The 14,790-nt window shown below is 47.4% G+C and overlaps 1 protein-coding gene across 1 annotated transcript in view; it reads left to right on the plus strand.

The window, feature by feature from the left end:
- Positions 1-14,790, plus strand: part of Mbtps1 (membrane bound transcription factor peptidase, site 1) — a 52,250-nt gene that overhangs the window by 20,733 nt on the left and 16,727 nt on the right. The window contains exons 9-12 of the mRNA XM_047528616.1: positions 2,436-2,538; positions 4,240-4,391; positions 7,059-7,220; positions 13,276-13,420. Of these exons, the coding sequence (XP_047384572.1) occupies positions 2,436-2,538; positions 4,240-4,391; positions 7,059-7,220; positions 13,276-13,420 (562 nt within the window). The remainder of the gene's footprint in view (positions 1-2,435; positions 2,539-4,239; positions 4,392-7,058; positions 7,221-13,275; positions 13,421-14,790) is intronic.

Here is a 14,790-nt window from a genome sequence, read left to right on the forward strand (position 1 = left end):
GACAGGTGTGAATCCAGACAGGCGCAGCCTGCCTTGTGCAAGCTGAGGACCTTCCCTTCTCTGAGCCTCAGCGCCTTGCCTGTCGTGGGGGCGCAGTCCTGCTCGCCCAGTGGTTGTGGGATGAAGCTGGACCATAGGTGCTCCAAGTGGTAGCTGCTGTTTTCCTTTCTTGTTGTCTATACTTCCACTGTCCAAGCAGATAGTTTTTATCATTTTCATTTTTTGTTCACCCACCTGTGGAGAAGCTGCCTGTCTGCTTTCTTGGTCTCACATCATGGAGCAGCCAGGAATGCGACCTCCTCCATTCTGCCATCTTCTACTGTATGTCCACCAGTTTCTATTCAGGAATCCACAGAGGTTCATTTTTACCTAATAGAGCAAGCGGACATTTTTCTTCTGCCGTTAAAGATCCTCTGTAGTTCAGCAGGAATTTGTAAATTTTTTTCTGTCAAAGATCATATATGTAAACATTTCAGACTTTGTGGCCAGAGGTGTCTGCTGCAGCTGCTTGTCTTTGCCCTCTGCAGTGCGGAAGCAGCTGGGTGCTGAGAGAGGACAAGGTGGCTATGTTCCTTCCAACAGCCATGGCCAGAGTCTATTGGCTCACCTCTGTTTACCACTGGCTCGTGCATCTTTTCTGAGTCTGGGCTCCTTCTGGGTCTAGGAGAAGCTGTTTATTTCGGTTCTCTTTGCTTGTCCCTGCTGATCCTCCTGTCACACCTGTCTGCTCCTTCACATACTGTTAGGACTGCCTGTCACACACCAGGCACCCTTCTGAGCCCTGTGGCTTTTGTGGGCAGTTGCGCTCCACAGCTTCTAAGCAGAGTTGCGGACTTTGAGTACAGTAGAAGAGAAAGATCCCAAGAGGAAGACCCTGTCTCCAACTCATTTGTGCGGACACAGCGCTGCATTCAGACCTGGCATCCATGCTGTCTGTCTTTCGGTGATAGCAAATGGCATGTGATTAGTCCCTGCAAACCAGCTGGTGTGGTTACGGTTTTACCATCGGGACACTGGAGAGCTGCTCCCAGCACTGGACAGGACAGAAGCATGCTCCCATCAGCACCTCTTGAAACGAGGCATGCGTTCCCCAACCCCTCTTGCTGGACTCTCTCTCTGAGTCCTGCACCCACAGCCCTGAGACTGTGCCAGTGAGGCTGCAGCTGCAGCTGCCTCCTTTTCAGTACCAACAGCGATTTCTGTATTTCTCAGCCTGTTTTTCTTGATGCTTTCCTTTATTTCTTAAGGATTGAAAGCACAGCAAGTATTAGAATGACTGACAGATTGAGGAAGGGTGGGAAGGTGACATTCTTTTGTTGACTTCAGTAGGAGGTTCTCTTGGTGACTTCTGTACTAGCCCCTGTTCCTTGAATTCATGGAAACTGGCAAACTTCTCCATCAGCCAGTGCAAGCCATTCAGGTTATCCTCTGAATAACCTGGTAGCGTATTGGTGGTCAGGGAGCTGAGAAGGCAGAGTCCGTGTTTGTTGGATGTGGTTTGAAGTCAGTGCTTAAAAGCATGCATACACTTCTAGAATCTTGCTGCTAATTTTTCTTAACCTTTATTTATTTTATTTATTTTTATGTGGTTCTGAAAATTGAATCCAGTGTCTCACCGGTGCTAGGCAAGCAAGCGCCCTATCATGGAGCATAACCTCAGTCCTGCTAATGTCTCTTAAGCCTCTTGAAATCAGTTGTAATTATCGAGTAGTCAGAGTTCAGTAATGAAGTTATAATATAAAAAGCTTAGAAATAGTTTCATAACTGATTATTTCATGCTTTCAAATCAGCTTCATCTTGACTTCAAATATTTTTATCATTGTTCACTTCGTGAGAGCGTCTAGTATACTTGAGGTCCTGAAGAGAATGACGTGGCCTTTCCTTGTATTCTTTCTTCTGTGCTGACCACCCAAGGTTGCAGAGAAGTAGCGGTCCCCACAGTCTCTCTCAGGGCGTGGACACTTGAAAAGGTTCATTGAAAGCTTCCGCTTCTAACTCTGGTGATACAGATGTGCTGATCTGGTGTCTTTCCAGATCATGTCTCATCTAGTTGAGGACGCAGGATGCCTCTGAATTGGAATGATTCAGGTGATGTGAGAACATATAACCAGTGAATTGTGACATTAACTCCTGGGCAGTTAAGCTAGGGAAGCACGGGGAGCCTGGGGTAGTGAGGGGAGCGAGTCTGGAGCTGGGCCCACTTGCAGGTAGAAAGGTGACAGGATGGAGGGCACACAGAACACAGGTGGCAGGAAACATGATGTTCACAGGACATGGATAGCAGTGAGGAGCAGCAGTAAATTAATTGAGTGGCACATTCATGTCACAGAAGAACCTAATAAAGCCTTACATTTTTCTGGGAGCATTTGCCCTCATTTGAATTGTTCATTTAAAGTTATTTCTCTCCCCTCCTTTTTATGTGTGTCTCAATTTAGCACTCTGAATAATCCTGCTGATCAGATGGATGTGATTGGAGTGGGTGGCATTGACTTTGAAGATAACATCGCCCGCTTTTCTTCCAGGGGAATGACCACCTGGGTATGCTTTTCTATTAGTCTAATGTGGCTCATGGAGCCTTGGTCTGAATGCCTTGGGTGTATTTGTGGGTGCACAGAGAAGAGCAGCTTGTAAGGCAGAGCCTCGGATCCACACATTGAGCTGTCAGGGCTATGGGGGCGGATGCTCCATGAGGACAAAAGGTCTGGCCTCTCCAGCACCTGGTGCCTGCCGCCTCAGTCTGGCAAGTCCTGAGCTGCCACAATGGCCAAGCGCAGGTTCTGAGTGGTGCTTCCCAGTTCCTGTTCTTTTTAATTTATTTTTAAGTTGCTTACTTTCAGGTGAGTTGGAGTCACGCCAACTTGTTCTAACTAATAGGAAGAAAAGTAGTTCTCCTTAGGAGAAGGTGAGAAGATTTTTTTTTAGACCTTAAGAAATAGAAGCCAGTAGTAGCTTATAGCAACTCTGCTCACATGGAAATAATTATGTTTATTTGTACAAAATCAAACTGGCTCCAGCAGGTTCATAGTTGAGCTGTTGGGGTTTGACTGTGCAGCTGACCCATCCTCCTTTACCGGGAGCAGCACTCAGTGGCTTCAGCCTTGCAGTGCCTGGGCAGCACCTGCCCCTTGTGTTCTTTGGGGTCGGCCATCTCTTGGTATTCTCACCTGACATGTGCTGTGCCAGATGGTCTCAGGTAAGCCCCTGGGGGAATTCACCACTTGCTGGGAACACTTGTCCCCACCTGCAGCACCATGTGGGTCAGCCTTCCCCTTGAGCCTTCATGCCTGGAGAATGCCAACACACTGGAGCCCCTTCCTCGGGCGCACGGCGTCTGCCCCTGGAGTGGACCCCCCGATGTGGCACTGCAGTCTGGTGGCTCCCACTCCAAAGGTCAGATGGCACTGCGCACCCTCGTCTGTGCGTCCTGCGTCCTGGCACATCCCTTGTGTGGTCAGGTGCTAGGAACGGCCACGTGCCAGCCTCAGTGCAGCCCCGTTGCCTTGAGCTGTGATGCGCTGTCACAGCTGTGGCCTCTGTGAGAGCTGGCTTTTCACTGGCCTCCTGGATTATTTGCGAGCTGTGGCAGATGACCTCTTCACTTAGCGCCCCATGCCAGGGCTTCTGTGCTCCTTTCATAGTTGACTGCAGGAAGGTTTTCTGCTTCAGATCACGAGCTTGTCACAGGATGTGCAGTCCTGTTACGCTGCTCATTCGCCCCAGTTTTCATGAAGCTGAAGAGCACTTAATTAAAATCTTACTTAGGTTAGTCCTACAGTATCTTGATCATTCTGAATGGTTTCTTGTTCCCCGTGGAAATATCCAGTTATAACTATGTGCTTTTTTTCCTTGTGAAAAAATTTTTCTTTTTTTCTAATTTTTAATTTACATTTTCTCATTCTAACATGTTTCTAATTTTTAATTTATCTATAGATAAAGCAATTTCCAGTTTCTAGTTTTAGCAATAAATCAATGACTATCTTCTGGTCTTGCATGTTACCAAAATCAAAGTTTTCTTTTTAATTACTTTATGGCCTTGATGTCATACTGGTTGTTATAAAACATACTAAAAATATTTTATTTTCTACATATTATCTCAGCTTGTTTTCAGGCCCCAGGCCAGTACCTTCCTCAGGTGGCACTGTTGAGGTCCCCGTTTTCTGTTCTGGTTTTACTCACAGAAACCCCACATGCCCGTATGCCAGCTCACGTGGTGCAAAACCAAGCTCTTCTTGTTTGTAGGAGCTGCCAGGAGGCTACGGTCGTGTGAAACCCGATGTTGTCACCTATGGTGCTGGAGTGCGGGGTTCCGGTGTGAAAGGCGGGTGCCGGGCCCTCTCAGGGACCAGCGTGGCCTCTCCAGTAGTGGCGGGTGCTGTCACCTTATTAGTGAGGTGAGTGTCAGGGAGCACAGGCAAGAGCATCTTCCTGGGGACTGGCACGCGGGTGGCAGAGTGCACGTGAGGCCTCTGCCTGACTGGGTGTGAGGTCAGGGTGCAGCACACCTGCATGAACCCTGTTCATTCCTCTGCTCGGGAGGTGGAGCCCTCCTATTAGGGCCAGGTGACTGTGCATGCCAGCGCACAGCGTAAGATGAGGGAACATGCTGGGCACTGCCTAGGGCAAGTGGCTCTCCCTCTAATGAGTCCAGTTAGGCAGGGAATCTAATCAGTTCGTTTCCTGCATGCTCTGTGTCCTTGGGGATGTGCCTTCAAAGAATTAAATACACTTCACGATGTCTATTTAAGGTATACAGGATGATACCATGGGACACATACAGATAGTAAAGAGTCTCTGTAGTGAGGCAGTGTAACATGTCGCTCGTGCACAGTGCTTTGTGTGTGTGAATTCACTTTTAGCATGCTCTTAGCCGAGGAGTTGTCAGGCCAGCCAGGGACTGGTGATCCGCATTGCACGGTGGGAGGTGGGTGTCTGCCATTGGGTTCCCCTCTCTCTGTCTCATGCACTGTTGGGATGCAGCTCAGTCATGCGCCTTTACTTTGCAGATGATGAAAGTAGAAGCAAGCTCTCAAGCACGTTGTCCAGGGTCGAAGGACTTTCAGTCAGATGGACTGTGCTCCTTTGTTCTCTGAGTCATAAAAAAAATGTCTTTGGAGCTAGCCCTCACTTTGTAATTGTTTTTTCCCCAAATAAATCTTAGTTTTTTTATATACTGAGGTCTTAGTTGAGGTCAGAAACAAAATTTCTGTTAATTTAAAAATTCAAATGGGCAAATGACCTTCATATTTAAAGTTCTCTTTAGCTGGGTACAGTGGTGCACACCTGTAATCCCAGTGACTTGGGAGGCTGAGGCAGGAGGATCACAAGTTCAAAACCAGTCTCAGCAACTTTGTGAGGTCCTAAGCAACTTAGCATCAAATAAAAAATAAAAAGGATTGGGGATGTGGCTCAGTGGTTAAGTACCCTGGGCTCAATCCCTGGTATTAAAAAAACAAACAAAATCCAACTCTTTAAAAGTAAGTGAGTTGCTTGTTGATTTTGGCTTCTAATGCTGCAGATTATTAATTTTTTTTTTTTTTTTTAATTTTGGTGGTGCTGGAGATTGAACCCAGAGCCTTGTGCATGTGAGGCAAGCACTCTACCAACTGAGCTGTATCCCCAGCCCCTCTGCAGATGATTTTATCAGTAATCTTTGACAAAGGTAGCTATCTGCCTCTTGCCCTGTCCTCCCTTGCAGGTCAGAGCCAGATTCTTGAAGATGTTGATATTGGCCAGAATAGTCTTTGGGAAACAACCCTGTCCTTGCTAGAAACCCTGTCCTTTCTCTTCCAGTTGTCCCTTGCCCCACAGGACATAGAACTAGTGGTGGGGGTTGGCTGGGACTTACCCCACTCACTTCAATTCAGTGTTTGCCCAGTGGAGGGGCTTCTAGTCCTATTAGTTCTGGAAATACTGGCCCAGCTCTGCCACTCGCCTTGACGATTAGCAGGAAGAGAGGGCCACAGCTGAGGTGTGGAGCCCTCCGACAGCCCTGCTGGTAAATGAGTGGGGTGGGAGGCTGCGCTCACTGCAGGTGTTTCCAGCACCAGGGAGACCTGCCACTCTCCTCACCTCCTGCAGCAGGTAAAAGTGCCACAGTGCCAGTTCAGAAATAGCTCTTGGTGGCTGCTGTGCCACAGGGAAGTGCAGCCTTTCCCTTGGTTTAGCTTTATGGCTGGACAAAGAGAAGGAGGGTTGGCCTGCACTGCGAGCATTCTTTTATTCTGTCGTTAAGAATTAATCCTACCGTATCTTCTTACTTCTCCTGTCAGATTTCCCACTTAGGAAACCTGCCTAGATTCTAAGATGGCCACCATCATGTAACAATATTGAGGGACTTAGGAGAAGTTTTCCTTTTGTGCCCACTGCTGTTTCCCCCCTCAGTGTAGGGATTAAAATCTACTTATGTATAGATAGCACCTAGATGCTTCACTGCTAGAGCCAGGTAGAGCTGGGTTGAAGTTTGCTCAGATGCATCCTGATAATGCCAGCTGTAGGTGGCCTCAGGTCTGCATGTTGTGCACACCTTATCCACCAGGTGGTATCCCACACGGGCCTCCAGATCTGGGAACAAAGGCCAGGGTCAGCGTGGAGGCAGTGGTCTTCACTCACCCACGCCGCCTCCCCTCCTTGCGTTGCAGGCTCTCTCCAGCATCTACCTGTGTGCCTTTTCTCCTTCCAGCCAGCTTAGATCCCAGGTTGTCTTCTCCCTTGGCCAGCAGACTTCTCTTCCCCTGGGAGCCAGTACTACTTTGATGTTCTTCCTGCAACTCGTGTGATTGATTTAGTTAATTTATTGGGAAAATAGACACTATTCCTAATTTAGCGCAAGTAGGCACTAGCCCATAATTCACTGCAGCAGAGTGGCATGGGGTTAGGGTGTTTGGTCCTGAGGCCACTGTGGCAATTGAATGTGACAGTCTGATCTCTTGTGGGCTTCATCAGTGATGCTCCTGTTAGATGGAAAACAAGATTGGTGCCATGCATTTGCAGACTAGGGTTCATCTGATTTTCATTCTTCTAATGAGAGAAACTAAACAAAAACTTTATTTTCTCACCAGCACAGTACAGAAACGTGAGCTGGTGAATCCTGCCAGCATGAAGCAGGCCCTGATAGCTTCGGCCCGGAGGCTTCCTGGGGTCAACATGTTTGAGCAAGGCCATGGCAAGCTGGACCTGCTCAGAGCCTATCAGATCCTCAACAGCTACAGACCACAGGCCAGGTCAGTGTGCTGCCTCAGAGGCCTTCCTCTCCTTCACTGGGCTTTTGGACTTTCCCTTGCACAGAACACTAGCCTCAAAACACAGCACTGAGCACATACTCCATGTGGCAGTGCTGCTGCTGCCAGGGTGCTGGAGGCAGAGCTTGGGACACCGTCACCTAACTGCAGTTCCAGTGTCTTTAATGTAAATGCTAGTGATGTTGTGTCCACATGGTTTGTCCCACATCCCCAGTGGGGACAGCTCAGCTGATAGTACAACTGCCAACACTGACCATCACCACTGGCACGTTTCCTTCCTTGCCGCCTTTGTCTGATTCAGGGTCCAGGCAGGTAGTGTTTGTCACGTAGCTCTCGCCAATCTCTGACAGGTCATCTGTCTTCATTGTTTCTCAAGATTGACATCTCGGAGAGTAACAGTGCAACTTTGTACACTGTTTCTTTTTTTTTAAGTATGTTTTTAGTTGTAGATGGACGCAATACCTTTATTTTATTTATTTATTGTGTGGTACACTGTTTCTTGAGGTGGGTCTATCTGATGTCTTCAGATGATTGGCTTGAGGTTATTTGTTTTTCACTCTCCAAATTTCAGATCTATGAGTTACACCTGTAGCTCAGGAGAACCCGCACCTCCTCCACCCAGCTCTCCCTGACGTTGACAGGCTGCGTAACGGCGTGCAGGCCGCATGGCCTGGTCATACACACTGACAGCGTGGCGCACTGACGAGCTGACTTGGTGTGGGTCTTGCTCATTGTCCCATGCAGACCCTTGGTTGGGTCTGGGCTCCCAGGTTGCACTTAGTCGTGACGTCACCTGTGTCTCTGGGAACCAAGGGCAGCTCCTCGGTTTTTCTCTGTCTTACTACTGGTGGTGTTAAGTTTCATCATGTGATCAAGGTAATGTGTCAGTTGGGTCCTCCAAGAACCGGATGCCAAGATGGCACAGATGTCCAAGAGAGTTGCTAGGGGAAGTGAGGGCCTCTGAAGGACAGAGGCAAGCAAGCAGGATTGTCTTGGGACCGTGGGGGGGATCTGACCGCTGTGAGGAGGAGGGGGACAGGGTTGGTGGGAAGAGCTGCACCCGAAGCACGGGTCTAAAGTGGTATGGACTGATGGGAGTCCTTGAACCAAAGTCGCCCATGTGAGGAGCGGCCCACCCTGATACCCCTCTGTGCTCATCTGTTGACCAGGAGCAGCCTGGGGAGGTGGCCTTGGCACTGCTGTGGGATCCACGGAGCAGCAGTTGCAGGCGTGGTCAGCTGTGCTCCTGCAGCGGGAGCCGCCGGGCGTCGACCCGGTCTCCCCACCATACTGCTGCTGTTTCCTCTGTGGCTGTGGTGCGACTCGGGAAGGAGCGGCTCGCGCTCTGTCTCCACAGGCGGTTCTGGCCTGCTGAGATCACTGCTGAGCGGCTCAGCACGTGGTGGTTTTGTTTCCCTCAATTCTTCTGCTTTTAGTCCATTTATAATCAAAATTCTGGAAGGAAGAGCTGTCCTTTCTCTCCCACTTACTTATATATGTCTGCAGTACTAAGATGGATCCCAGGCCTTGTGAAGGAAGTGCTGTGCCCCTGAGCCACACCCCCAGTCATTCTTTAACAGTCTCACTAAGTTGCTGAGGCTGGCCTCAAACTTGCAGTCCTCCTGCCTCAGCCTCCTGAGTTGCAGGGATTACACATGTATGTCACTGCCCAGCCCCTACTTATTTATTCAGTTATTTATATTAGAATGGATCCATTGATACTGTCGTATTGTTTGTTCAGATTGCTCTAGAATCAGCTGGTGGGAGCTGCTTTCGGTTGGTGTCTGTGTCTCCTCAGCATATGACTCTATGGTTTTCTGAGGGCTTGTTTTCTTTTTGGCAGTATGAATGTCCCATCATGCATTTCCACATTCCAGCATGGTGTCCGTTCTTTCCTTCAGTAAGAGGATGGTATTCAGAAGAGCAAGAGCTGGCCAGGAGGTGCACGTGCATGCACACGCCATCTGCATGTAGTAGAAACACATGTTTGGGCTGCTTCCTGACTCCACCCAACACCAGAGTGCGTCCTAGCCTTGCCTCTCTGGTTCACTGCTCCTGTCTCCACCTGAACCCTGACTCCCTTAAACATCGTACTCCCTCAGTGCTGGTGCACGCAAATTGAGTGGCTTTAGGATCGCGGGCCCATGCCCTTGTGAATGCCGCCCCTGACTCGAGTGTGTGGTGCCTTTAACTTTACCCTTAGGGAATCAGGTCCAGCTGTCCCAGGGTGCTTAGACACATCCTAGTATTGGGGCTCCTTTTTTGATTTCTCCACCTCCCACCTTCTGGTTTGACTTTCAGCAAGCGGTTGGGTATATGAAACACTGCCAGGTCTGTAAGGTCAGAACTGCACAAAGGCACACCCTTCCTTTCCATGTCCTTCCACACACCCCTCGTAACCATCAGGTAGGTTTTGTTTCTTCTTCACTTCTTTTTGCCCAGATGAGCAGATACGTGGAGAACAGTGTTGCTATGGGTGTTCTGTCGCACTTGACTTTTCCACTTGCCAGTGTCCTGGAAATCACCGTCAGCACCTGACAGCAGTGCTGTGTGAATGTACATAGTTGATGTGTACTTAACTACACATAGGTCAAAGTCAGGTACAGAGGTAGCTTTGTTAGGTATTGCTGTTTCCTCCAGAAGGTTTGTACCCGCCTTTTTTATTTTTTTTATTTTTTTTATTTTTGGTGGGGTGGGGCACTGGTGATTGAACCCAGGGTTGCTTTATAACTGAGCTACACTCCCAGAATTTAAAAAAAAAATTTATTTTGAGACAGGTCTCATTAAGTTGCTGAGGCTGGCTTAGAATTTGCAGACCTCTTGCCTCAGTCCCCTGAGACACTGGGATGCAGGCAGGCGTCATTGCTCCCACTCAGGCCAGTCTTCCTTCCACCAGCAGGTGAGCACTCCCAAAGCTGCAGGCGGAGAACTTCTGTCACTGTGGTTGCTTTTTGACCTCTTGACAGATGAGCAGTGGCTCCTCGGAGTGGTTTTAATTTGTAGTTGTTTAGTTATAAGTGGTGTGGACACTTAAGTAAAGTCTGTGCTCAGGCCATTTCCCCATTTTCCTTGTGAATTATCGTTCATTTCTCTTCCTGTTGTTCTGAGGGGCGTTTGGTCCCTCCACTGTTAAGTTCTTTATTTGGAACAGTGACCCTTGGTCAGTGATACACATCGCATATCTGTCTCCCAGTTTAGCAGAGTTGTTTTTGACTGTATGTAAGGTGTTTTTTGCCATGTTGTTTTCTGTTGTGTTTTGGGGTTTTAAAAAATATTGTTATGCTTTGCAATTATACATAATAGTGGGGTTCCTTGTGACATGTTCATGTGTGCACATGATATATTGCCCCATTTCATTCCCCAGTTATTCCCCTTTCCCTCTCCTCCCTTCCTGGTTTTTGCAGTGCTGAGGATTAAACTCAGGGCTTCAAGCATGCTAGCAAGTGCTCTACCATTAAGCCGCAGCCCTGTCCCACCCATGCATACGTGTGTGTGTGTGTGTGTGTGTGTGTGTGTACACATGTATACACGTTAAAAAAATTTATATATATATATATATATATACACACACATTTGTTTTTGTTTTTGCTATTTGAAATGGAGTCTCACTAAGTTGTTCAGTCTGGCCTTAAACTTGGCAATTCTCCTGCCTTAGTCTCTAATTGTGATTACAGGTGTGCACCACCACACCTAGCTGGTTTTTCTTTTTAATTTTTTTTTCTTAGTCAAATTTGTTAGTCTTTTGTTATTGCTGCTACCTCTGAATTTTGAGTCCTTTTCTTTACTGAGTGAAATGAGAGAATCTTGCCCATCTTCTAATATTTGTTTCCTTTCTTTTGTTTACTTGAGATTCCCTGATCCATTTGGAGTCTATTCTTAATACATTTTGTGAAGTGTGGCTTAATTGTGTATTTGCCAAATGTCCACCCACTTGTTGCACTTTGCCTCAGGATTGAGATGCTGTCTTCATCATGTCATAGATCTGTATGTCTTTGGGCCTCTGCCTCTGGGCTCGCGCCCTCCACTGCCGTGCTGTTCACCTGCTGGCCCCATATTTTCATAGTGAAACCTTTCTAATGCGCGTTAGTGGCTACTGACTTAGTCACTGGTTTATTTGCTGTTTTCTTGGCTGTTCTTGAGTGCTTGTTTCCTTCATGTGAATTTTCGTATCACTTTATCAAATCCTTAAAAAGAAGCTTATTGTCATTTTAGTTGGATTGCATCAAGGTCCATATGAACCGAGCAGTGGTATTTTTTGATGCTGAATGATTTTGCCTGAGGACAGAGGATGCTTCCACTTGCTCCAGCCTCCTGTGTCCTCTGGTCTTGCAATTGTCTGCCCATAGGTTTTGCACATTTCTTGGGAAGTTCAAGTATTTAAGCTTTTTGTTGTTATGATGGGTGGGGTTTCCTTTCTGTTATGTCCTCTAACTGTGGTTTTTATTCTTTCATGTTAATTTTATGTCCTGCTATCCTGTGAATTACTGTTTGCATCAGTTTTATTATTGTGTGTCTAGGGTCTTCCAGGTACATGAGTACACTGTGGAAATAGAGATGGTTTTCTGTCCTCCTGAGCCTGTCCATAGCTTTTCTGGATTTCTTTTGGCCCCTTTTCACTGGCTAGTGCCTCTGGCACAGAGTTCAATCTCCCTGGAGACGGTGGGCATCCCTGTGTTATTCCTCTTTTCAGGGGAAATGCGTCTTGTATTCCCCCTTTGAGAAAGATGCCGGCTTTCTGACCAAGGTTGTAAATCTCATCATGGTAGGACGTTTCTTCAGATGCTATTTTCTTGAGTGTTTGTCAGGACTGTGCATTGGGTGTTGTAGGCTTTTTCAGCATTTGAAGGGAAACTCTTGTTTATACCTACTAATAAGTCTTGTGATATTAGGTGATATTAATGACTTTACTAATACCAAACCAGTCTTATGTTCCTGAAATCCCACTTTGTTGTGATAGTATTTTCTTAATGTGGTGGTGAATCTGTTTGCTAATAATAGTTTCTTAGTTGCGTTTTATTAATTGTCTTAACCTGTTTACAGAGCATAGGTGCCAGTACAGTTCACAAGCACGTCAGCTGGGACAGGCATTCTGTTGACTCATGGAATTGTAGCCATGTGGCCAGCCATCAGGATTTTGAGCCTTAGTTGGTGTCTGTTTTAAATGACCGAGAGTGACATGTACAGATTGTAACTGTTCGTGAAACTCATAGTACCCCTAGAGACATTGTTTGGATTTGTTGTGGCTTTGTATTTATTTGGCCCAAATAAATCTTTTGTTGTAATGAGTTTGTAAAGCGCTGTTCGTGTAGGTGATTCGTGTAGGGATCTTTAAGCGAGGAGAGCCATCCTTAGTGAGATGCAGCAGCTGAGCAGAGTCCCAAGCCCTCTGCATATCATGTAGCTCGACAGAAAAGTCCACGTTTGCCTGGCCTTCCAGGGAGGCCGTCTTGGGTCACATCTGAGGCACTCGCTTCCTGCCGTCCTCTCACCTGGGCATAGGTGACACTGGTTCTGTAACAGGAGTGGTGCTGACCCTGCATAGGTTCATTTCAGATGAGGGGAACTGGGAAACAAGCAAAAGATGGGGAGCACTGTGAAGAGCTCCGTCCAGGCCCGGACCACGTCGGGTTCAGGGCATCACCAGCAGTGCAGCGGGGATGCAGAGGACACGTGGGGAAAGGACTTCTCAGGTCAGGGAGTCTGGAGAAATGCAGGTGTAGGCTCCTAAGCTCCTCCCCTGGCCTTCCTCCGGCCAGGTCTTACAGAGTCCCCTTGCCCCAGTAGCCAGGTGCATCCACACCTGTACATGTTGCTTCCTGGGAAGCCCCTTGAGATTTGAATCCAAGGTTTCTTTCGGGGCTGGTCACACCCTCTTCAGTGCCAGCCACCTGTGCAACAGTCCAGGAGGATGCACAGCAGCTTTGTCAGTGCTGTCTCCCGGCTGAGTTCAGAGGTCGGCGCTGCAGGCTGTCCTGCTGGGCACTACTTCCCTCCTGCTCTGTGATGTAGTCTCTCTGACACTCTTTCCTTGTTTCAGTTTGAGCCCCAGCTACATCGACCTGACCGAGTGTCCCTACATGTGGCCATACTGCTCGCAGCCCATCTACTATGGAGGCATGCCCACCATTGTTAACGTCACCATCCTCAATGGCATGGGAGTCACTGGAAGAATCGTGGATAAGGTGAGACTTCCCTCCGGCCTGGTGGTGGCTCGGACACAGCCCAGGCCTTGAGCTCTTAGTTTTCTCTCTGGAAGTTAAGGAAGGAAAGATACTCTTCACCTGTCGCAGGTGTCAGAGCCATCACAGGTAGCGATCTGCCAGACTTGAAGACTGCAGGAAGTCAGGCATAAACGAATTTCCCTTTTTTGCTTCTAAGTTTAGCTCCTGTAATTACAGGCCCAGTTGTGATTATTTTATTCCTTAATGACCATAAGTGGGCCTTCCTATTTAGGATGTATGGTATTTATTTGGAATTTTGCTTTTATAAAATTTTGACTCTTTCCCGTGTAGACATTATCATAACAATAAGGGTTAGAGAGAAAGAACAGAGTCTCCCTTTCAGCCCCAGCACACTAACAGCCACTGTTTAAGATACCTTTCCCAGCCTTTATCTGATATACGTCTTTCCGTTACCTTTGTAATGGTATGCAAACATTTACTTCTTTAAGCGAACCAGTATACTCTCAAGTTGGTAGATTGTAATTTGTTCATGTTTCCCCTTGGGGGAACAGTCAGGAGGCTTTCAACTGTAAACATTTCACTATCTTTGCATTTATGCTTTTCTTTTCTCCTGAATTATTTTCTCAACATAAATTCCCTGGATTGGAATTTTGAATCAGAGGGTGTGAACATTATTATAGCTCTTGGCACATAAAACCCAATCCTTTCCAAGAGAGTTCCACTGGCTTAGACTGCTGCTGGTGGCATTCAAGAGAGGATGTTTCTGCTGTGCCTACACTGGGTGATACATCTTTTTTATTTTTGCATTTCATGAGCTTTTTAAAATTGAGATACAATTAACATACCATTAAGTTTACCCTTTTAAATTGTGCATTTCGGTGGGTTTTAGTATTTTCACAAGGTGGTACCAATATCTCATTCCAGAACATTCCCATCACTCCATAAAGAAACTGTGCCAGCCAGGTACGACTGGGCATACTTGTCATCCCAGCAGCTGGGGAGGCGGAGGCAGGATCAAGTTCAAGGCCAAACTCAGCAACTTAGCAAGGCCCTATCTCAAAATAAAAAGCAAAAAGGGCTGGGATTTGGCTCAGTGGTAGAGTTCCCCTGGGTTTAATCCCCAGCACCAAAAAACAAACAAAACAAAACCCCAATAACAGTGAACACTGTGCCCATTAGCAGTTACTCCTGCTGCCTCTGCCAGCTGTCTGCTGCAGCTGCACGTTTGCCCCTGTGAACAGTGCATGCGGTGCTACCACGCCTGAACGTGGTTCTTCTGAGCATGTTTTTCAGGCTCACGGTGGGGAAGAGCCCCATTCCCTTTCATAGCCGAGCAGTGCTCTGGGGTGCACATGGCCTTGTCATCTGCT

This window comes from Sciurus carolinensis, chromosome 16 (genome assembly GCF_902686445.1).
Source record: "Sciurus carolinensis chromosome 16, mSciCar1.2, whole genome shotgun sequence".
NCBI classification, from domain to species: domain Eukaryota; kingdom Metazoa; phylum Chordata; class Mammalia; order Rodentia; family Sciuridae; genus Sciurus; species Sciurus carolinensis.